This window comes from Urocitellus parryii, chromosome 3, assembly GCF_045843805.1.
Source record: "Urocitellus parryii isolate mUroPar1 chromosome 3, mUroPar1.hap1, whole genome shotgun sequence".
Taxonomy (NCBI): domain Eukaryota; kingdom Metazoa; phylum Chordata; class Mammalia; order Rodentia; family Sciuridae; genus Urocitellus; species Urocitellus parryii.
In genome coordinates this window covers 76,795,551-76,818,712 of record NC_135533.1, presented here as the reverse complement: position 1 = coordinate 76,818,712, position 23,162 = coordinate 76,795,551, and the positions used below count along the sequence as shown (strand labels likewise).

General features: G+C 32.7%; 1 protein-coding gene across 4 annotated transcripts in view; it reads left to right on the top strand.

The window, feature by feature from the left end:
* Snx13 (sorting nexin 13) overlaps positions 1 to 23,162 on the top strand; it is a 146,223-nt gene that overhangs the window by 63,671 nt on the left and 59,390 nt on the right. For 3 of the 4 annotated variants that reach the window (XM_026408873.2, XM_026408866.2, XM_077795981.1), the window contains exons 6-9: positions 14,173 to 14,294; positions 14,387 to 14,488; positions 15,553 to 15,641; positions 19,937 to 20,020. In XM_026408873.2, the coding sequence (XP_026264658.2) occupies positions 14,173 to 14,294; positions 14,387 to 14,488; positions 15,553 to 15,641; positions 19,937 to 20,020 (397 nt within the window). Of the gene's footprint in view, positions 1 to 2,644; positions 2,712 to 14,172; positions 14,295 to 14,386; positions 14,489 to 15,552; positions 15,642 to 19,936; positions 20,021 to 23,162 lie in introns of all 4 variants that reach the window. The other variant, XM_077795980.1, reaches the window with a different exon arrangement.

Sequence of the window (23,162 nt, the reverse complement as noted above, 5' to 3'; positions counted from 1 at the left end):
CTTCATGCATGTGCCTCTATAATTTGTTCATGATGTCCAAGTCATCAAAACACCTGAATCTTTGACTTCCTTGAAGTGTTAGAACACAGAATGTAGAACTGGACTTAAGCAGTGTGATAGTTCACTAAATATCATTTCCTTTAATATGGTTGCTTAAATCTACATGTCTAAGTCTTTTTCTGTTTCCATCCATTTATTTATGACTTTTATAAATAAGAAGTTTTGTTTCTTTGTTTAGGTAGAATAGACAGAACACTGATTTGAAAGTTAGGAACCCTGATTTAACAAAACCTTGGTGCTACTATGTAACCTAGAACATGTAGTGTTTTGGTGTGGCTCTGTAATTATAGGAACTTGAGGTAACTATTTGAAATTTCTTTTTATTTTAAAATACTAAGATTCTCTGGTCAAGATTAAACAAGATTTACTTGTTTTCTGTCATATCTCCCGAAACACACACTAACACTTCACTATAGTCCACATTTTGAATACCATTTAGTCTGTTATTTTCTAAGTGTATCATTTTCTAATCTTGTGTGGGATTGTTAATTCCCGTTAATTTGGCGGGGATCAATCTCTGATCAGTTGTTTTAGAGTAGGAGTATGTTAGTTTTTTGTCACTGTGTCCAAAATACTAGACAAAAAGAACAGTTTATTTTGTGTTCATGGCTTCAGAGGTTCAGTACATGGTTAGCTAACTCTATTGCTCTAGGTACAAAGTGTAGCCCAGAGGAAAGCTGCTCAACTCATGGCAGCCAAGAAGCAGAGAGAGTGTGAGGTGCCAGTGACAAAATATAAATCCCCAAAGTATGCCCCTAGTGAATTACTTCCTCCAGTCATACCCTTCCTGTCTGTAGTTACCACCCAGTATAGTAGTCCTTTCAGGTTGTTAATTCATCACATGGATTAAGTTTACTGGTTAAATTATAGCTCTCATAATCTGATCACTTCACCTCTGAACATTCCTGCATTGTCTCACTCATAAGCTTTCTGGGGACATCTCTTATCCAAACCATAACCAAAGTCTGAAGAATAGGATAATAAAGTTTATTTGAGTCTTTTAATATATTTGTATTTGGTCAGAAATTTGCCTGACTTCAAACATAAAAAGACATTTTCTAGTCAGATATTTTCTTAATGATTAAAAATCTTCTCTATTATAAACTTAAAAAAATTATTAACCAACCTACTGTTATTTTTTAATAGAATAGTGAAAATACAATAAATCTGTGCTGCTATTAAGTCTACTATCTTAAACTTTCTTGTTGGTTTTAATTATTAGTATGGATTTGCTTGAAATGAATAAAAAAAGAGTTTTTGTTTTATTTCTTCCACTTCAGCACTGGGAGGTGGGTTAGTCATGCAAAAGGGGTAGATAGATTTGTAGCCACGAATTATGAGACATGTCTCCTTGTGTGGTTGCTAATATACCTCTTATTAGAGACGAAGTTTTCATGTATTTTTGAGGGAAAAATAAGTAAATTTTAATTGGAAGAGAAGTTAGGAAGTAAAGGTAAATTTAATATAAATTTATGGAAGTTTGTGATAAAAAATCAAATTATTTTAATCAGTATTGATAACTAAATTCTAAAGTAGATGATAAAGGGAGGACATATGTTCTTTTTTAAAACATTTTTTAATTCTTTAGTTATAGGTGGGCACAATATCTGTATTTTATTATTATCATTTTTTTAAATGTGGTACTGAGGATCAAACCCAGTGCCTCACACATGCTAAGTGAGTGCTATACCACTGAGCCCCATCCCCAGCCCTGACATGTGTTCTTGATAGATATATAGTAGCATGTATTTATGAATGAAATGAAGCAGAAGGGAAAAATTGACTTAGTAGATTTAGGATCAAACTTATAATTCTGTGCCATTAAATATTTTTGCCCAAATTCATTTTCAGGTTGAGCTCTTAACACTGTACAAAAGTAGTCTTTTTAAGGAGTTTTGAAGGATACAAACAAGTATTTATGTATTTTAATATGTGTATTTTTTCAAACAGTGAATTATGAAGGAGAATTAGAATCTGATTCAGTGGTTCAAGATTTCAGTGGCTTCAAGAAGAAAGAATTAATTTCTTTTACAGATGAGCAACCTACTTTTCTCTCTCAACAAAATTGTCTTTTGATCAAAAAGTTCTCTAATGGAATAAAACTTTTTTCTAGAGCTCCCCAAAGATATTTGTTAAAATCTCCCCAGAAAAACTAGGAATTACATTATATTAATCATTTGAACTTTTTTGTTTCTTTTTTTTACATAGAAGATAATGATCTTATATAGAAGATGAATACATATTAATTTTTATGATTTATTATTTTGATGTTATTGATATACCTTTAACCCACCTCCCTCCATGTATACATGTATTTCTTTATTTCTTGATGGTTTTCAATTCCAAAAAATACTAATATTCTTTGTGTGTGTGTGTGTGTGTGTGTGTGTGTGTGTGTATACATACTCATTATGCAATATGCAGTATAGTATGCTATTCTTACTTTTTTAAATAAGGCCTTAATGTATTATCACTTATGTGACAAAGTAATGTGGCTTCGGGAATATAGCATTTCTTATAGGATTGTTTCTATGAGAAAAACAGCTTTGATTTTTATCATTTTGACATAAGGCACCTTTTCCAGGAAAGTATTCTGCCATGAATGTGAAGATTGCCTTTACTGCCAAACGGTCACCCTCTTCTCTGGTCAGGCAAGTCTACAAGATGACACTTGCATATGTATACCATGCTCATTCCTTTCATTTGTTCATTTCTGTATCTGTTCTTCTCCCATATAAATACTACTCATTCATCAAAATTTAAATGTAGCTTCTTTAATGAAGCATCTTTAAATTAAGACACATAGCTTAATCTCTACTTGTTTCTGTGTGTGGTTCTCTTCAGCAAAATTTTAAGCAGTTTTTTGCAATAGTACTAATTCTGTACTACTGAGGTGGAAGCTCTCTTAATAGATTCTTAGCCAGTATTCTCCTGTCTCTTTGTATGATATACTGACTGATAATCCTACCATTAAGGCTAGGTTGAATGACTTCTTGCTATTATTTCTGTCCACTTCTGTTCCCACTTTTTAGGTTTTAAGGTTTTTTAGGTTTTAAGCTTATCAAAGCTATTTTGTGTCATGCCTGTGCTCCACTTCCAAGAAAGTCTTAACAGTTAGTCCATGTTATGACTATATTCATTGGTGATTTAGAGGAGAAAGATAGTGAAGCACATTAAAAGTTGTATTTATTTCTGAGCTTGTACATCCCACTTATGCTTTTTAATTATAATCATATAGTTTAACTCCTAACCTAGCTTGAAGAAAGATGAGTACGGCAGGGTAGTTTCTATTCAAACGAAATTTACTTGGTTTGGAACTATTCGGAGCTAATTGAAGATTATAGTTGAGGGCTGGGGATGTGGCTCAAGTGTTAGCACGCTTGCCTGGCATGCGTGTGGCCCGGGTTCGATCCTCAGCACCACATACAAAAAAAAAAAAAAAAAACCAAAGATGTTGTGTCCGCCAAAAACTAAAAAATAAATATTTAAAATTCTCTCTCTCTCTCTCTCTCTCTCACTCTCTGTTTAAAAAAAAATTATAGTTGATTAAGTGTGGAAAAGACAACTATGAAACATTGAGAGAAAATCTTAAAAGACCTGCCTTCAGATTTGTCAGGCGCCCCCCCCCCCCCCCGCACCGTGTGGTAGTTTGAGGTTTATTCAAGATGTGTGATGTGTTAGCACTGATCAGCAGAACCTTAATCAAAGAAACCTTCTTAGTCCTCATTGAAAGATTTATATAGGTGAGAATGAAATGTATTCAAGACTCTTTGATCAAATATTTAAATTCACCTACTAAACAATTACCAGTTTTCTATCTGTATGCTTGTGTGTGTGCTTATTGTGTTATTTAATATGATCATATATAGAAAGCCATAGGTGTCCTTAGAGGAAAAAATCCTGAGAAGTGATGTGTCTTGCAGAATTTCATAGCTAATGACTTGGTGGGTCTTTTATTCAAATCAAGGACATCTGTTGTAGTATGATGCAATTTCTGGAAATATTTGATTTTGTTGGTATATTACTAGTGGTAAGTTGTAAACCTTAGAAAGCTGGAACAAGTGAGGCAATTTGTGAAATCCCAGTTTCAGTTCACATATTTGTGACATTCCTTGCCTTTTAGACATTTAAGATTAAGTAATTTGGGGGCAAAAAGAGCTTCTCAGTTCATGTGCTATTTTAGAACTTTAGGAGTACGGATGCCTGCATACCTCATGTTGTCCTCTCCAAGCACTTATTAATAGTGCTTTGGCCTTGTAAGCAGAATAGTAAATCAGTATGCATCAAGTGCTTCTAGTGTTCATGTTACTTAGCACTTGGGGGTATAACTATGAATAAAACAGTCATAGTTTAATAAAACAAGATCTTCTGTCTTTGATATTTTAAAATTTAACAGTGAAAGTGTTAACTGCAGGTTGTTAGTGCTATGTAAAGTGGAAAGTATGGTGTTATTTAAATATATAACCAGAGAACCAGGACTATTTTGAGGGAATAGTGGAGAGGGTGGGTGTCAATGAAGGCTGCCATGGGTAAGTGACATTTCAGATGATCATGGAAGTATAGTTGGATTTTTCAAGTGAATGTTGGTGGGATATAAGAGAGAAAAACTATGTGGAGATGGGTAAGGTTGAGCAAACTTGGTAGAGAAAATAATCTGTTTAGAGGCACTTAGGTAAGAAGGGGCTCATTTGAGTTTGAGAAGTGGAGAAAAAACAAACAAAAAACCCAAAATTTGGGTCTATAGACAGAAAGGACAGGGTGAACTAGATGATGAAGAGGAAATAAGCAGGATGTAGGTGTTCATGATCTGAGAGAATATATTCATGCTTAGCCCTGAGAATGTATTAAAAAGTTTTTAAAGCTCTCATTTTGTGCATATACTTTTTTAATATTGGTTGTTCAAAACATTACAAAGCTCTTGACATATCATATTTCATACATTTGATTCAAGTGGGTTGTGAACTCCCATTTTTACCCCGTATACAGATTGCAGAATCACATCGGTTACACATCCACGTTTTTACATATTGCCGTACTAGTGACTATTGTATTCTGCTATCTTTCCTATCCTCTACTATCCCCCTTCCCCTCCCCTCCCATCTTCTCTCTCTACCCCATCTACTGTAATTCATTTCTCTCACTTGATTTTTTTCCCTTTCCCCTCACATCCTCTTATATGTAATTTTGTATAAAAATGAGGGTCTCCTTCCATTTCCATGCAAATTCCTTTCTCTCTCTCTTTCCCTACCACCTCTCGTCCCTGTTTAATGTTAATCTTTTTCTCATGCTCTTCCTCCCTGCTCTGTTTGTAGTTGCTCTCCTTATATTAAAGAAGACATTTGGCATTTCTTTTTTAGGGATTGGCTAGCTTCACTTAGCGTAATCTGCTCTAATACCATCCATTTCCCTGCAAATTCCATGATTTTGTCATTTTTTAGTGCTGAGTAATATCCCTTTGTGTATAAATGCCACATTTTTTTATTCATTCTTCTATTGAAGGCCATCTAAGTTGGTTCCACAGTCTAGCTATTGTGAATTGTGCTGCTATGAACAACGATGTAGCAGAATCCCTATAGTATGCTCTTTTAAGGTCTTCAGGGAATAGTCTGAGAAGGGCAATAGCTGGGTCAAATGGTGGTTCCATTCCCAGCTTTCCCAGGAATCTCCACACTGCTTTCCAAATTGGCCGCACCAATTTGCAATCCCACCAGCAATGTACAAGTGTACCCTTTTCCCCACATCCTCGCCAGCACTTGTTGTTGTTTGACTTCATAATGGCTGCCAATCTTACTGGAGTGAGATGGTTTCTTAGGGTGGTTTTGATTTTCATTTCTTTGACTGCTAGAGATGGTGAGCATTTTTTCATGTACTTGTTGATTGATTGTATATCCTCCTATGAGAAGTGTCTGTTCAGGTCCTTGGCCCATTTGTTGATTGGGTTATTTGTTTTCTTATTGCTTAATTTTTTTGAGTTCTTTGTATACTCTGGATATTAGGGCTCTATCTGAAGTGTGAGGAGTAAAGATTTGTTCCCAGGATGTAGGCTCTCTATTTACCTCTCTTATTGTTTCTCTTGCTGAGAAAAAAACTTTTTAGTTTGAGTAAGTCCCATTTGTTGATTCTTGTTTTTAACTCTTGTGCTATGGGTGTCCTATTAAGGAATTTGGAGCCCGACCCCACAATATGTAGATCGGAGCCAACTTTTTCTTCTGTCAGACGCAGAGTCTCTGATTTGATACCAAGCTCCTTGATCCATTTTGAGTTAACTTTTGTGCATGGTGAGAGAAAGGGATTCAGTTTCATTTTGTTGCATATGGATTTCCAGTTTTCCCAGCACCATTTGTTGAAGATGCTATCCTTCCTCCATTGCATGCTTTTAGCCCCTTTATCAAATATAAGATAGTTGTAATTTTGTGGATTGGTTTCTGTGTCCTCTATTCTGTACCATTGGTCCACCCACCTGTTTTGGTACCAGTACCATGCTGTTTTTGTTACTATTGCTCTGTAGTACAGTTTGAAATCTGGTATCGCTATACCTCCTGATTCACACTTCCTGCTTAGAATTGCTTTTGCTATTCTGGGTCTTTTATTTTTCCATATGAATTTCATGATTGCTTTATCTATTTCTACAAGAAATGCCATTGGGATTTTGATTGGCATTGCATTAAACCTATAGAGAACTTTTGGTAATATCGCCATTTTGATGATGTTAGTTCTGCCTATCCATGAACAGGGTATATTTTTCCATCTTCTAAGATCTTCTTCTATTTCTCTCTTTAGGGTTCTGTAGTTTTCATTGTATAAATCTTTCACCTCTTTTGTTAGGTTGATTCCCAAGTTTGGTTTTTTTTTTTTTTTTTTTTTTTGAGGATATTGTGAATGGGGTGGTTTTCCTCATTTCTAGTTCAGAAGATTTGTCGCTGATATACAGGAATGCCTTTGATTTATGCGTGTTGATTTTATATCCTGCCACTTTGCTGAATTCACTTATTAGCTCTAGTAGTTTCTTTGTAGACCCTTTTGTGTCTTCTAGGTATAGGATCATATCATCTGCAAATAGTGATAATTTAAGTTCTTCTTTTCCTATCTTAATGTCTTTATTTTCTTTTGTCTGTCTAATTGCTGCTGCCAGTATTTCCAGAACTATATTGAATAGAAGTGGTGAGAGAGGGCATCCCTGTCTTGTTCCATATTTTAGAGGGAATGCCTTCAGTATCTGTTCATTTAGAATGATGCTAGCCTGAAGTTTAGCATATATAGCTTTTACAATGTAGAGGTAAGTTCGTGTTATCCCTAATTTTTCTAGTGTTTTGAACATAAAGGGGTGCTGTACTTTGTCGAATGCTTTTTCTGCATCTATCAAGGTGATCATATGGTTCTTATCTTTAAGTCTATTGATGTAGTGAATAACGTTTATTGATTTCTGTATATTGAACCAGCCTTGCATCCCAGGGATGAATCCTACTTGATCATGGTGCACGATCTTTTTGATATGTTTTTGTATCCGATTTGCCAGAGTTTTATTGAGGATTTTTGCATCTAAATTTATTAGGGATATTGGTCTGTAGTTTTCTTTCTTTGAAGTGTCTTTATCTGGTTTGGGAATCAGGGTGATGTTGGCCTCATAGAGTGAATTTGGAAGTTCTCCCTCTTTTTCTATCTCCTGAAATAGATTGTAGAGTATTGGTATTAGTTCTTCTTTAAAGTTCTTGTAAAACTCTGCTGTATATCCATCCGGTCCTGGGCTTTGCTTGGTTGGTAGTCTTTTGATGGCTTCTTCTATTTCCTTACTTGATATTGGTCTGTTTAGGTTGTTTATATCATCCTGACTCAATCTGGGTAGTTTATATGTCTTAAGGAATTTATCCATGCCTTCACTATCTTCTATTTTATTAGAGTATAGGGTTTCAAAATAATTCCTAATTATCCTCTGTATTTCTGAATTTTCTGTTGTGATGTTGCCTTTTTCATCCTGTACACTAGTAATTTGGGTTCTCTCTCCTCTTTGTTAGTGTGGCTAGTGGTCTATCAATCTTATTTATTTTTTCAAAGAACCAACTTTTAGTTTTGTCAATTTTTTTGATTGTTTCTTTTGTTTCAATTTCATTGATTTCAGCTCTAATTATTTCTTGCCTTCTACTGTATTTGCTGCTGATTTGTTCTTCTTTTTCTAAGGCTTTGAGGTGTAGTGTAAGGTCATTTATTTGTTGGCTTTTCCTTCTTTTAAGGAATGAACTCCATGCAATGAATTTTCCTCTTAGAACTGCTTTCATAGTGTCCCAGAGATTTCGATATGTTGTGTCTGAGTTTTCATTTACCTCTAAGAATTTTTTAATTTCCTCTTTGATGTCTTCTGTAACCCTTTGTTCATTCAGTAGCATATTGTTTAATCTCCATGTGATGTATGATTTTTCATTTCTCATTTTATTATTGATTTCCAATTTCATTCCATTATGATCAGACAAAATGCATGGTAGTGTCTGTACTCCTTTGTAATTGCTAAGATTTGCCCTGTGACATAATATATGGTCTGTTTTTGAGAAGGATCCATGTGCTGCTGAGAAGAAAGTGTATCTGCTTGATGTTGGGTGGTATATTCTGTATATATCAATTAAGTTTAAATTATTAATTGTATTATTGAGCTCTGTGGTTTCTTTATTCAACTTTTGTTTGGAAGATCTGTCCAGTGGTGAGGGAGGTGTGTTAAAATCTTCTATGATTATTGTGTTGTGGTCTATTTGACTCTTGAACTTGAGAAGAGTTTGTTTGATGAACGTAGCTGCACCATTGTTTGGGACATATATATTAATGATCGTCAAGTCTTGTTGGTGTATGGTTCCCTTGAGCAGTATGTAGTGTCCTTGTTTATCCCTTATGATTAACTTTGGCTTGATGTCTATTTTATTTGATACAAGTATGGACACACCTGCTTGCTTCCGGGGTCAGTATGAGTGATATGATTTTTCCCAACCTTTCACCTTCATTCTGTGTATGTCTTTTCCTATCAGATGAGTCTCCTGTAGGCAGCATATTGTTGGGTCTTTTTTTTTTAATCCATTCTACTAGCCTATGTCATTTGATTGGTGCATTTAAGCCATTAACATTTAGGGTTACTATTAAGATATGGTTTGTATTTCTCACTATATTTGATTATGTATGTTACTTAACATGATTTGGTTTTCCTCTATGATTAGTTTTTTCTTTACTGTACTACCTCCTGCTGTTAGTTTTCATTGTTATTTTTCATTTCCTCTTGCTGTAATGTTTTGCCAAGGATGTTTTGAAGAGCTGGTTTTCTAGCTGCAAATTCTTTTAACTTTTGTTTATCGAGGAAGATTTTTATTTCATCTTCAATCCTGAGGCTTAATTTCGCTGGATACATGATTCTTGGTTGGAACGCTTTTTCTTTCAGCATTTGAAATATGTTGTTCCAGGATCTTCTAGCTTTCACAGTCTGTGTTGAAAGATCAGCAGTTATCTTGATTGGTTTACCCCTAAATGTAATTTGCTTCCTCTCTCGTGTGGCTTTTAAGATTCTCTCCTTATTATGTATTGGACATCTTCATTGTTATGTGTCTTGGTGCGGATCTCTTATGATTTTGTACATTCGGTGTCCTGTAGGCGTCTAGTATTTGGATTTCTTTTTCATTCTTTAAGTCTGGGAAGTTTTCTAGTATTATTTGATTGAATAGATTGCTCATTCCCTTTTTTTGGACCTCTATACCCTCTTGTATCCCAATAACTCTTAGGTTTGGTTTCTTTATGCTATCGCATAATTCTTGAATGTTCTGCTCATGATTTCTTAATATTCTCGCTGAGCTGTCTATGTTCTTTTCAAGTTGAAAAGCTTTGTCTTCGTTGTCTGAAGTTCTATCTTCTAATTGTTCTACTCTGCTGGTAATACTCTCATTTGAGTTTTTAATTTGGTTTATTGTTTCCTGCATTTCCAGGATTTCTGTTTGTTTGTTTTTTATATCCTCTATCTTCCTATAGAGTTGATCTTTTGCTTCTTGGATTTGTTTATGTAATTCATTGTCAAAGTGATCTTTCATTGTCTGAATTTGCTGTATAATGTCTTCCTTGAGACTCCAGATCATCTGAAGCATGTATATCCTGAACTCTGTGTCTGATATTCCATCAGCTGCAGATATTACCTCATCTAATGTTGAATTAACCTGTATTGTTTGTGGTCCTTTTTTTCCTTGTCTTTTCATACTGCTCATGATTCTTTCTATCTTTGTGAAACTGTTGTGTTAATGTTTTTCCCCTTATATATTTGCATTGTTCTTGTATAGCTCCAAAATCCCTCTTTTGCGGAGAAAGACAATGTTAACAGTTCCCAATATCAACAGTACATCATCTAAGCTCAAGTTTTCATTATTAATACATTTATAGTTAGATTCTAAGTCTATAGATATTGGTTTTAATTATTACTTAAGAATATATTCATTAGTTTCATAAAAGGCATACCATTTCTGGTAGCATATAGAAAACTTAATTTCAGACCAAGGATGTTATACTTAGAGGGAAAGGAGTGAGGGTATGAGGTTAAGCTAACTTAGCACCTTTGGAGAACTCTAACCAATAGACTGGTAATTTATGGAAGAATGTATAGATTCAACCTCCTATCTGTATTTAGATAGTTACCCTATGTATGGATAGCAAAAGTTAGGAGATTGAAAGTTGGATAGAGAGAATACAAATGAAAAAAAAATAACAAAAAATAACAAGGAAGAAAAGAGAAATAAGAGAGAAGGAAAAGGAAAGAAAGATAGAAATAAAGAAAAAAAAATGGAGGGAAGGTGGGGTATATGCAATTCCTCTATATTATATTACTTTGGTAATTCGGTTGTTCATGCACAGCTCTTGATTTCACATATGTTGAAGTTGTGGAAGAGAGAAGAAAAGAGAGAAAGAGGAAAAAAAAAAAAAAGTCTCTCAGAACACTGTTTTCCTTGCTTCCAGTAGGTGGCGTTGTCTATTCCTAGCTTGAGCCTCTGTATTCAGGGTGGTGGGTATAGCCAGTGTGAAAGGAAATGAGCTTCCACCTGTATCTTACCTACTCTAGTCTCTGAGGTAGAAACCAAGTGCCTGTACAGTTGTTGTTTTGCGTTGATAGCTACAACCCCCAAAAGCTTGTGGGACACATTTTGAGTTATCCCAGCTAAGGCTGGGGGAGTTGGAAATCAGGTACCTGGATCAGCGGCAGAACCGTGCTGGTAGCCACACCCCCTTTGATGGGTTTTAAGGGTAAATGGGCTTCCTCCGGACTAGCACATGGGGCGGGGCCGGGCTTCCTCCTCCACTCTGGTTTGGCTGGCACCGGGCTGCTTCCTCCTCCAGTCTCTATGCATATACTTTTTACAATATAAATTTGGCTGCTCTATAGAAAATGGGATGGAGGGGGAGATAAGTGAAGTTGGGAGACCTAGAGGTAGGATATTGGCAAGGAGTAGGATGGTTATGTTAGAGAGGGGGTGTGCAAAATTTATGGTCAGAGAAAAGTATAGTTTCTGGTTTGGTTTTGCTTTTGTGCTTCAGTTAAAACTTCATAGCTTGTTTGACTTCCAGTTAGCCTTTTAATTCTTTCTTGAAATAATTTGGCAAGATATATTAGCTTCAGGGTATTACCGTAAATTTTATTTTATTTTATTTTATTTTTTTGGTCAGATTAATTAGAGCAGTATTGTTTTGTTCATATAAGAAATACATCTTTATTTTTAAATGTGAGAAATGACAGCTTATATATAATAATTAAATGAAAGCATCAGTAATACGTTTTTGAATAGCCCATGTGTTTTTACTAGAATTGGTGCCATGTGATGGATGGAATATTTTTTAAAAAGTGGAAGAAACAGGGCTGGAATTGTGGCTTAGCGGTAGAGCGCTCGCCTAGCACAGGCAGGACCTGGGTTCGATCCTCAGCACCACATAAACATAAAGGCATTGTGTTGTGTCCATCTACACCTAAATTAATTAATTAATTAATTAAAAGTGGAAGAAACTTTATGAGCATAATTTAAGAATAATTGCTATTAAGAGTTTCAATAAAAAGCAATGTTATAGAAGGAAATGTAGCTATTACATAATTAAATGAGCTTTTAGTCAGTCACATGACATTTCTTGCATATTTATTATACGTCATAATTTAGTACTTCACAGTTTTCAAAATATTTTCTAATTTTGTTAGACAAATATTATTAGAAATATTTAGTGTATATTCTTTATTAATGGGAAACTGTGTACTATTGTTGTTCTAACTAATACAAAGAAGTTCCTTTGAGTTGAGATTTTTGGATTTTCATGTAGTCTTGGAAGAAAGTCAAGTAGTGGAAAATAGTGATGTTGAGTAGAGATATAGAATATTGTTTTTCCTTTTTCCTACTCTCATTATGTTTCTGTATTAAAATAGAAATTAATGCTTAATATTTAAAATAATTTGAATATATTTGCATTTCTTGATGATTTTGTTCATTTTAAATGTTGTTATGTCCTCTATAATGAATCAAGATGGGATTATCTAAAGGCTTCTAAAATTGGTATATTTTGTTTGAAAAAAATTCAGTAAATTAAATAAATAATAGTGCATCATGATATAGAACAGATATAACTTGGAACAGTATATATTCTGTTTTCTTTCATTTAATTTCTTTAATTCTTAAATTTGTTAGAATGAGCCTTATATGGATTAAATGAGCTAATGGACTGTGCTCAATAAATTCTATTTCTATAAAATTTTGAAGTATCGATGACTGAGTATTTATTTAAAGATTTTTGAAAGGTACTCACATAGATTTTGACTTTTTTTTTTTTAAACGGGGGGAAAAGGACTCTAGAAACAACTGCTAGTTAAAGTTTTTTAGATTTTTATTTTGATGCTGAATATTATTACCAAGTTTATTTATATGTCTATATGTGTGGCTCTTCAAATAATGTTAATCTTCCGTCAAAGATAATACTAAAATAGTTTTTAGTGTTAATTTGTTTTGCTGTTCATGTATTTAGAATTTATTTTTTCTGTTCATGTATGCAATAAATCATATTTGTGATTTAAAAATAGTATATGAATATTAATAACAATGTTTTTAATTGAAAATACCCCTCCGTTTTTCCCTTAATCCCATTATCACTCTTTAAAGCTTCCTTTCAAAAAGTGACTGTAATCAAGTCAACTTTTTCACTAGAACTTTATTATCCTTGTGTTGGTAATTATGATAATGAATTATTTTGTACTCCTCTGGTTTCTCACAGTACCCAACATCTCCATGAATATGCTTCTTGTCTTTTATCTACTTGATATGTTCCTGAAATGGGGAAGTTATTTTACTACTACTTTCAGAAAAAAACAACTTTGAAAAAAATGCTTATTTAAAAATATTCTATCCAGAGAGAGATGTAATTGTATTATATTATCTTTTTAAAAAAACCTCTCACTGGTGTGCTGAATTAGCAGTGTCTTGAGTTCTGTTGTTTTGAGATTAAAGTACTAGATTACTTTATAAAATGAGTCATAACTTATTTTACAAGTATTTGAAAGGCTTTTATGTAGTACTTTACTTAATTCTTTTAAGTCCCTCATTTTTCTGTGATGAGTTATTTCTAGTGGTTATGTTTTTAAGTTCTAGGTTATGCAAATAGAAATAAGATCAGAGGCAAGAGTTTGGATTATATAACTGAAAGAAAGAATATGGAGAATTCAGACAGGTTCAAAAGAAACCAAGAAATTTTTGTAACACTCTTTTAAAAGCAAACAAAAATATTATGTATCCCTTATGTGTTCTTGTGTCTGGGTTGAGAAATTGTGTGATATACTGTGGTCAAACTCATTTCAGATTTAACTGGAAAAAAATAATTTCTTTTCATATTTTAATGAAGTAGATAGTATTTTTAAGCTTTGACACATAAAATAATTCAAATAATATCGTTAGAAGACTTAATGAAGTAAATTTGATATACTTTGGGTCTTGTAAAATGGGGACCAAATGAAAAATAATTAAAATTTCAGTATAAATTTGAAGTCTGTGATAATAATGTGTATCAGTCATTAAAATGAACTCACTTTTTTTTGGTAAAGCATTTATATATTGCTTTTATATAATTGTTTTCTAAAAGGTCAAAAGAAATAGACTGGCAACCTTATTTTACTACACGCATTGTAGATGATTTTGGCACACACCTAAGAGTATTCAGAAAGGCTCAACAGAGAATAACAGAGAAAGACGATCAAGTAAAAGGTAATGTCTTTGTTCCATTTGAAAATTAGGATTTAAAACTCTGTTTTCTTTTTCATCTTCTAAATTTTATATTGTTTCTTCCCTTCTTCCAGGCACAGCAGAAGATCTTATAGATACCTTCTTCGAAGTTGAAGTTGAAATGGAGAAGGAAGTTTGCCGTGACCTAGTGTGCACTTCTCCCAAAGATGAAGAAGGTTTTCCTTTTAATATAATTCTTTTAAGTACAGTAACTGTTTAAAGACAAATTATCAGAACAAATTTAAGGGTAAAATTATTTGTACACAGGTAGAATAGTGAAGACACTGTTCATTTTAACTCTACAAGTTGTTTCTACATTCTTTTTTCATCCATTTAAAAATTCATGTGTTGTCTTTTTTAAATATAACAGCACAAACTTTTAAAATTAAATGTTTTATTTTATGAGCTATAGTAAGATTATTATCTGTTACCCTAAAATATTTTCTAAGGAAATCATTATAAATCATTATAAACAAAATCATTATAAATGAAATCATTATAAATGATTTCAGATGATATTTATAAATTCAAGTGAACATGCCTTTTCTTTCTGACAGATTAGTCCAGAGACGTTTTAGTTCATTTTTTGAATTTTACAATTAAATATTTGCTAATTAGCACATTAAAAAATTAACAATATTGTCCATTTAATTTTATTCCCAGGAAGTGTCAGATAGGAACAACCATAGGGAATAAAGATGTAATTTGTTTTTCTTAATAAATAATAAATTATTTTCTTAGATTTTTGAAAACGTGCTAATCTTTTTTTCCCTTTGCCTTTCTTTTCTTCTTTCCCCCTTTTTCTTCTTCCCTTTTTACATGTATTATATAATTTAGCTTTTACTTGCCAGTTCATTCACACTATTATGAAATAATAGCTAAATCTTAGAAGTAGTAATGACATACAATATTTTACGTAAGTTGAGCTCACTTAAATCAGAATAGAAGAACGTGTTCTGCATCTCTTTTGGAGAAAAATTTAATAATTCAAGTTTCTTGTGTGATTCAGTAAACTGTCTAAAACTGAACAGAATTAGAGAAATTTTAATTTGGTTACTAAATAGTGTTTGAAGAACAGTGAAGTAAATTTTAATAAATGCTGATGTGTACTTATTACTAAAAGAGTAAGTCAGTACAGCTAGGGAATGCTTATTTCTACCTTTTTTGTGTGTCTTATATTAAGAGCAGTTGGAGATTTTAGGTTTTCTAATGTTATTATAGCTACCTTTTCTATTTTTAGGATTCCTAAGAGATTTGTGTGAGGTCTTATTATATTTATTGCTACCTCCTGGAGATTTCCAGAACAAGATCATGCGATACTTTGTCAGGGTAAGCGTAAACTCATACCAAATAATGAATGTAAAGAAACTTAGAACACTAGTTCTCAAAATTTTTGGTCTCAAGACCCAGTTAAATTCTTAAACATTATTGAAGACCCAGAAAAGGTTTTGACTCAGATTCCCTGATAGGCTCTTGGGGACCTTTTCCCAATTCCCCCGAAGTCCCTGTCCAATGCTTTATTAACTTCCTAAGTTAGGTGCTTGGATTTTGGGTTATAACAAGGGTAAATTCTTAAAAATTTTCAGTACTCTTTAGCTTTACCTAGGGTAGACAAGATAAAAAGAACATTTCTGGACAGAAACTTCAAATAGAACTGAGCAGCTAAAATTTTAATTTTCATTAAAGATGAGAACAGTAGGGATTCTATTCCTGTAATGAAAGTCTTTGGAGTAAAACTCTTGTGTGTAAGCATAAAGGAATAACATTTAGCTTTGTCTTCTGGTTATGATTAAGAAATGCTACTTACTTAAGACCTTATCCTGGTTGCATGGGTAAAATTAAAATATTGAATTTTCCTGAAAATCATAATCTTGTTAGTCTTTCCTCCTGTGAATTGGATTGGATTGGATTGGACTGGATACCAATTTCTAAAGCATGTTTTAAAAATACATGTATGTTATTGCAATCCCAGTTTCCTCATATCATCTAGCTCGAATTCATTGTACTTGTCAGGTATTTTAAAGATATTTAATGTGAAGTGAGTAGAAACTACTAAGTTTTGATGGAACAGTGTGATAGATTAACTATATATGGTAAGGCCAATTTTGGGGAGCAGTCATATCAAAGGTGGTAAATACTTGGCATGTCTATTACTAGATTCACATCTACATGTCTGAACTTCTCTTCTACTTAAATTTAATTAAATGTTAAAGTTCTCTAGTCCTAGGCCCTCTTTTGCTTATTTATTCTTTGGCTTTAAATGCCATCCATATGCTAATTAGTTAAATTTATATCTTAAGACTTCCCTTTTGAGTTCCAGGGTACTCTGACATGCTGTCCATTTAAAATCTCTCCTGGAGTAACTCAGACCTTTTAAACTTACATGTCCAAAATGGAAATGATTCTTGTCTCTATATCCTTTTTGCCATTTAGTCTTTTTTTATGTCCCAATAAGTGCTATGACCATCCATCAATTTTTCCAAATCCTGAGTCTTTCTAGAGGATTATAAGGCCTGTGTGATAACATTTGTTTATTCTCTAGCCTCCATGCTGTGCAATGTCAGAGAAAACAAGAATTGGGCAGTAAATTGTGGTAAAAATGGATGTTATTCAGGAACTATCGGAATAGAGGAAGAAAGGCTTTCATATAAAACTGGACTCAATTCTGAATAACACAAATAGGGATTTGTATCCCAGGGGCAGAATGGGGATAAGTGGATGGAAAGTTACTAAGAGATGTAGAGTAGTATGGGCAGGAGACTGTGTTTAAAAGGACTTAATAGGATTCTTGCTAAAGGTAGATCAGGATGGTGAAATATCAAGAGCAGGGATGAAGAATTTGATCAGCTATGAAGGGTGGGAGAGTTCTGGCTAAATGTATGTGACAGGATTCTTGCTAAAACTGTGATACAGTAATGAATAAAAATGGAAGGCCAAAGGTTGAGGCCTAATTTGGTAGAAGGTTCAGAGGAGCCTTCCAAAATTTGGTCAAGGATAATATCTTTGTCAGTAGTTGTTACATTCCAGCCGCATTGGCTTTCTTCCCCAAAAGGCCTCTTTCCTCTCCAGTTATAAAGCTATTGCATATGATTTTTTCCCTTTGCTCAGATTGATTATTGTTAGTCTCTTAGCTAAGTAGTATTTATCTTTTTATATCTCACTTAATGTCATTTCCTCAGAGAAGCCTCCCTGACCACCCAATCTTAAACTCTCTTATAATTCCTTATTACTGTTGGCTGTACATAGTTCTTTTTCATCATTGGATTTATCATGTTTTAAAGTAATAATTCATTTGTTGTGTTTACTTAATTGACATCTTTTTCTCAAATGAATTATAAATTCCTTTAGGACAGGGACCTTATCTGTATGTATCATCATTGTATACCTAGTGGTTAACACTGTACATGGTATGTAACAGGCATTAAATCAGAGAAATCAGTTATAATGCAACAGGAAACCCTGCCCTCTTGATGGCTGTGGTGCAAGTGCTACTGCAGATTCCTGAGAAATAAACTTACACCTAAGGACTATGAATGAAGATCTGCCCTGTTACATGAGGTTATTGTTAAAAATAAGTAGGATTGTAATGAGCAAATGTGTTTCACTAAGGATTCCTCTTTTAGTCAATACTTCATTTCTTTGTGCTTGAATCTGATTAAGGATAATTATAAGGCCCTGCATTCAGCAATTCACTTTTTCTTTTCTCATGATAGTCCTTATCAGTTTTCTTTTGTCAGTAATTTTGTCAATGATCACTATACTCCAAGTTTTCCCAAATTTGAGTTTTCCGAAAAGACATTTTTGTTTAGATGAAACTTCTTTCCTTTAAATTGGTCTTTTGCATAGATTGTACAACACAGTATTTGACTGAAGTAATTGCTTTTTAATTGCTTCTACATTCTTTCTATTACTCCCTTTTCTTCATTTAAAGATTCATGGTTTCAGTGATTTTGTATCTTTCAGGCCTCCATAAGTGACAGCTGATACTATCTTCTAGAATTTGTGGGTCTTAAAATAAGAAGTATGTGGAAATGGCTATTTGCTTTGAAATATTTAGAGCTCTCACAAGGACCTGTAGAGGAATTATTGGGTCATATAATTAGCCCCTGAATAGCCAGACCATTTTATGATGCAAATTCAGATACCAAAGTAGTTTTCTAAGATTAACTAATTGCTTTATCTAGTAAATACAAAACTTACTAAAAATTCTTTCCAATGTGTTTTTCCTCATTTTAAAAAGAAACTTTGGAAAAACATTTGTGTGTGTGTGTGTGTGTGTGTAAATTTTCTTCTTACAAAGTACATTTTTAAATTTGAACATTTTTAGCCAGAGATATAATTAGATGGAAGAAATTAAATAAGCAAGTATAATTTTTAAGAAGTTAGGGGCTAAAGCTAATCTTGAAAGGAGCAATTCCTTGAAATTTGGCACCGTAAAGTATCTTGAGACATTTCTAAAAATAATTGGAACATATATTAGTGCCTATGAGATATTAATTCATCACAGGGTAATAGTTATCAGAGACCTACACAATTTACAAAAGTAGATTCACATAAAATATTTCTTTAAGGAAAAATAAAGACCACCTTCTGTGAACATATGTAATAAAATATTTCTTTAAGGAAAAATAAAGACCACCTTCTGTGAACATATGTAAAAAATGGTCCAGATACATTAGCAATCCAGTAAAAAGAAATAAATTACTCTTTTACTTTGAAAAGTTAAATATCTTCTTAAATTTGTTGTTATTTAGCCCCCTCCAATAGTCTCAAGAAATGATTTTTATAAATTTAGATATCATAGGCATTAATGGATGAAGGTTACTGCTAGGTGAAAATGGAATCAGTTCTAAATTCTTAGTTTCTTAGGTTTTTATTTCTACTCATTTATCAAATGCCTGCAATGACCTTAAAAAGACTGGAGAGATGGTAAATATTTTCAAAGATAGATAAGTCAGTAGTTTAACCAATTCTACTCACATACAGAGGATTCCTATATAGTAGTAATTTATTAGAGAAATGTAAGGTACTCAAAAACAGAAAATATAAAGTGATACATCCTACAAATACTGGGTGGCTGTGTGTTTTAAGTATGTAAAAAAGTGTTCAGCTGAAATGGTTAGGGTTTATTTTACAGTATAATTGATTGTTCAGTAAGGCTTTAAAGGAAAGGCAGAATTTAAATAGGTTAGAACATAATTATTGCAGTTGCTTGGTTTTTCTCCCTTGAAGTAAAAAACTTGATTCTAAAATTAGTGTACATCTTTTCATTCTGTTTTATATTTTTAATATAGATGTATGAATCCACAAAAACTTTTTTCCTCATGTTTTGTCTTTTAAAAAGTGACATAAATACTAATGTACCAGATGTATCTTTTTGTTTTCTTAATTCACCGTTAGTGTCATTGTGGAGATGTGAACTTGATAGGTAGCTTTGTCTTATTTATTTTAATGAGGTTGTGGGATATCACCATTTATAACATTTCATTATTATGTTTTTCACATGTGTATGTGTATCAAGTGTATCATACCTAGTTTATGTAACAGCACTGTGTCAGGAAATTTACATTATGCCTTTGAGAAATATACATTAAATTTGGTTTTAATTTTTTTTTTTTTTTTAGGAAATCCTTGCACGAGGAATTCTTCTTCCATTAATAAATCAACTCAGTGATCCTGATTATATTAATCAGTATGTCATATGGATGGTAAGTACCTTTTAAAATTGCTGCTCTGTTTTGGAAACAATTTTTTAAATGTAAAATACTATTTGGAGATGAGGGTGATTAAGAAATAATTTATTGAAGGAATTAAAAATGTTTCTAAAGTAATTTCTGTATTTGTTATTTTATATTTTTTGTTAAATGTGTTGGTCATTTTCTTTTTAAGAAGCTTATTGATTATTTTGCTTGATACTATGGTGTTGCTACTGCTTATTTAAAAATGGAATCTTTTAAACTGCCTATGTATACAAATAATGAGTATTTTTAACAGCTACTTCAGGTGGAGCATCCCTTGTCTAAAATACTTGGGACTGAAAATGCTTCAGAGTTTAGAATATTTTGGTATTTATAATAAAATATCTTGGGAATAGGACCCAAGTCTAAACATGAAATTCATTTGTTTCACGAACACGTTATACGTAGTTTGAAGGTCATTTTATGCAATATTCTTAGCATGCCTGTCTTGTGACTGTGAACTGTCACATGAAGTTAGATGTGAAATTTTCTACTTGTGGCATAATGTCAGTACTCAGAATGTTTAGGATTTTGAATTTTTGGATTAGGGATACTAAACGTATATTTGGTTTTAAATACAACTCAATGTCTGAACTACTTAAATAGTGTGTGCTTCACATTTTATACCATATAATGGAAAATATGAATGATAGAACACTAGAATGAGAATCAGAATATTTGTATTTTAGGTCTGTTTTCCTAAGTTGCTTCATGTGCTTGTAAGTGGATAACTCAAGATTTTTCTGCTCTTTCAAGAATACCAAATAGGAATTATTCTGTTTAAGAGTTCGATTTTTTTTTTCTTTTCTGATTGTATTTTCTGTTCCTCAGTAACGTCATAGCAAGGAAGAGTTGTAAATGGGCTACCTGCTGGGAATGCCTTTGTTATTACTTTTAGATCTTTGATTCATTACTTGAACCCAGGATTTCTTCTCTACATTCATCTCCTTTTAACCCCATCTATTATTCTTAGGAAAGAATCACTGATTATTCTTTGATTTCCTTTGACATTGTCAAACTTGCCAGCCATTGCTTTATTATTGTTGTTGCCACCATATTTGTCTCTCTCACCAGACTATGGGTTACCTGCAAAGAAAAGAAGAATTTTATTTTGTATTCCTAGCATTTTTTTTTTCTGGAAGTGATAAAAGTTGATTTTCTTTTTAGTTGTCAACTATTTATTATTAGGTTCTACCAGAAACTTTAAATATGTGCATTTCTATATAGTTAAAATTTTAAGATGTATTTCCTTTGGTATTCTACCTAAGAGCTTATTCCAAAGTGAAAGTTAAGTCTGCAGGAATCTATATTCAAAGCCATTCATAGCAACGTTGCATATAGTCATAAAAATTTGGAAGCAACTTAAATATCCCAAACAAGGGATTAAATTAATAAATTATTTCATATCAATATAATCAAGTATTGTGCAGCCATTAAAATGATAGAATTCGGTCTTTATGAACATGAAAAATACTAATGATATCTTTTATGTGAAACAGTTAACTGAAGATGATCTCTTTTGCTGAGCATGTATTAACTCTGTAGTTCATTATATGGCAAAAACATTTTGTGAAGGTTTTAGCACATACTCCAAAAATATTTCAAATTACTACATTTTTACTTGTTCTCCTATGATTGGCCTATGTATGATATGTACTGTTGTATGATACTTTGGGTTTTGTGTGATTTAATAGACAAGGGAACACAGTCACTGTTGTACTTTTCAGTAGATTATCAGAAAATATATTTAAAAGAGAAGAATTTATCAAGAAGGGATCTTTAGCCTCCTTTCTTGTCTTTTTTACACTCTTGACATTTATGTGAAAAGCTTTTTAGGCATAGGTATTATAAATATAAATGTTAACTGAGCTCTTATTTATTCAACTGCATTTTGATGTTAGTGTGATCTAATTGAATAGTTCATTCTTATTTGAAAGTAACATCTTAGAACTATATTAACATTATCTTATGTATGTAAAGTACTAGAGTCAGAGAAAATGGTTGGGAATGATTTTAAAGTAATTTTTAAAAACAATATGGCCAGATTTGCATTATTTTTATCTTAATATATGTATATTTTATAAAGACAAAAAAGTTAGGTCTTGTCTCTGTCTGGAAGTGATCAAACTTAATTTGCTAATATTGATAACTGTAACTAGACAAGAAAAATGAAAGACACTTGTATTTTAAATGTATTCAAGTTTAATGTTCTTTTATTTTATTCTTCAAATATTCCTTTTCTTTTATCAATGAAGTAAAAGTTGTATAAAGTGAAATGTTTGGGTCTTAATCTACATATTAATGAATTTTGATAAATATATACAGTCATGTAGGTATCATGAATCATAAAACAAACTTTCCATAATCCCCAAAAGTTCTTTTTTTCTGACTTCTAGCAAGTCTATCCCCTCTTTCCCCCAGACATAACCCCTCCATTCTCCATCACCATTGATTAGTTATTCCTGTTCGTGAAGTTTATATAAATGGAATCATGCAGTCTCTACTCCTTCGTATCTGGCTTCTTATGCTTAACACACCATTATTTTGAAAATTTCCTTGCATTCATTTTTTTAAGTGCTCAAGAGTATTCCATTTTATGAATATACTATAAATTTCCTTTTGAGTAAATCATTAGGAGTGGAGTTACGGGAACGTAGGGATTATGTTTAACTTTATAAGAAATTGCCAATGGGGTTGATATCAGCAGGATGATAGAATAGGAAACCCCAGATCTTATTTCTCCACAAAAGTACCACTTAACAAAATAAAAGGGTCCATACAACCTTTCTGAGAACTTCAGAAACCAACTAGGAAGTCTAAATACCCCAGGTGAGCTTGAAGCTAAGAGTAGCTGCACTGAAAAAAGTAAGTAAAGCTATTTCATTTCAGCTGTGTCAGCTCATCCCCAAACATGGCATAGTTAGTGATCAGAAAGAAAAACCCAACTTGCAGCTTTTCCACTGGGAGGGAAAGGAAAGAATGGAACATATGACCAATATTCTGGCCTTTTAGGGGCTTTTCAAAGAATGTGTTTCTTTCCCTCCTGACTTGGAGTGCTGTTGGGGAGCTAGTATATTTTGATGCCTATGGTCATAGAGAACAGAAGATAGGT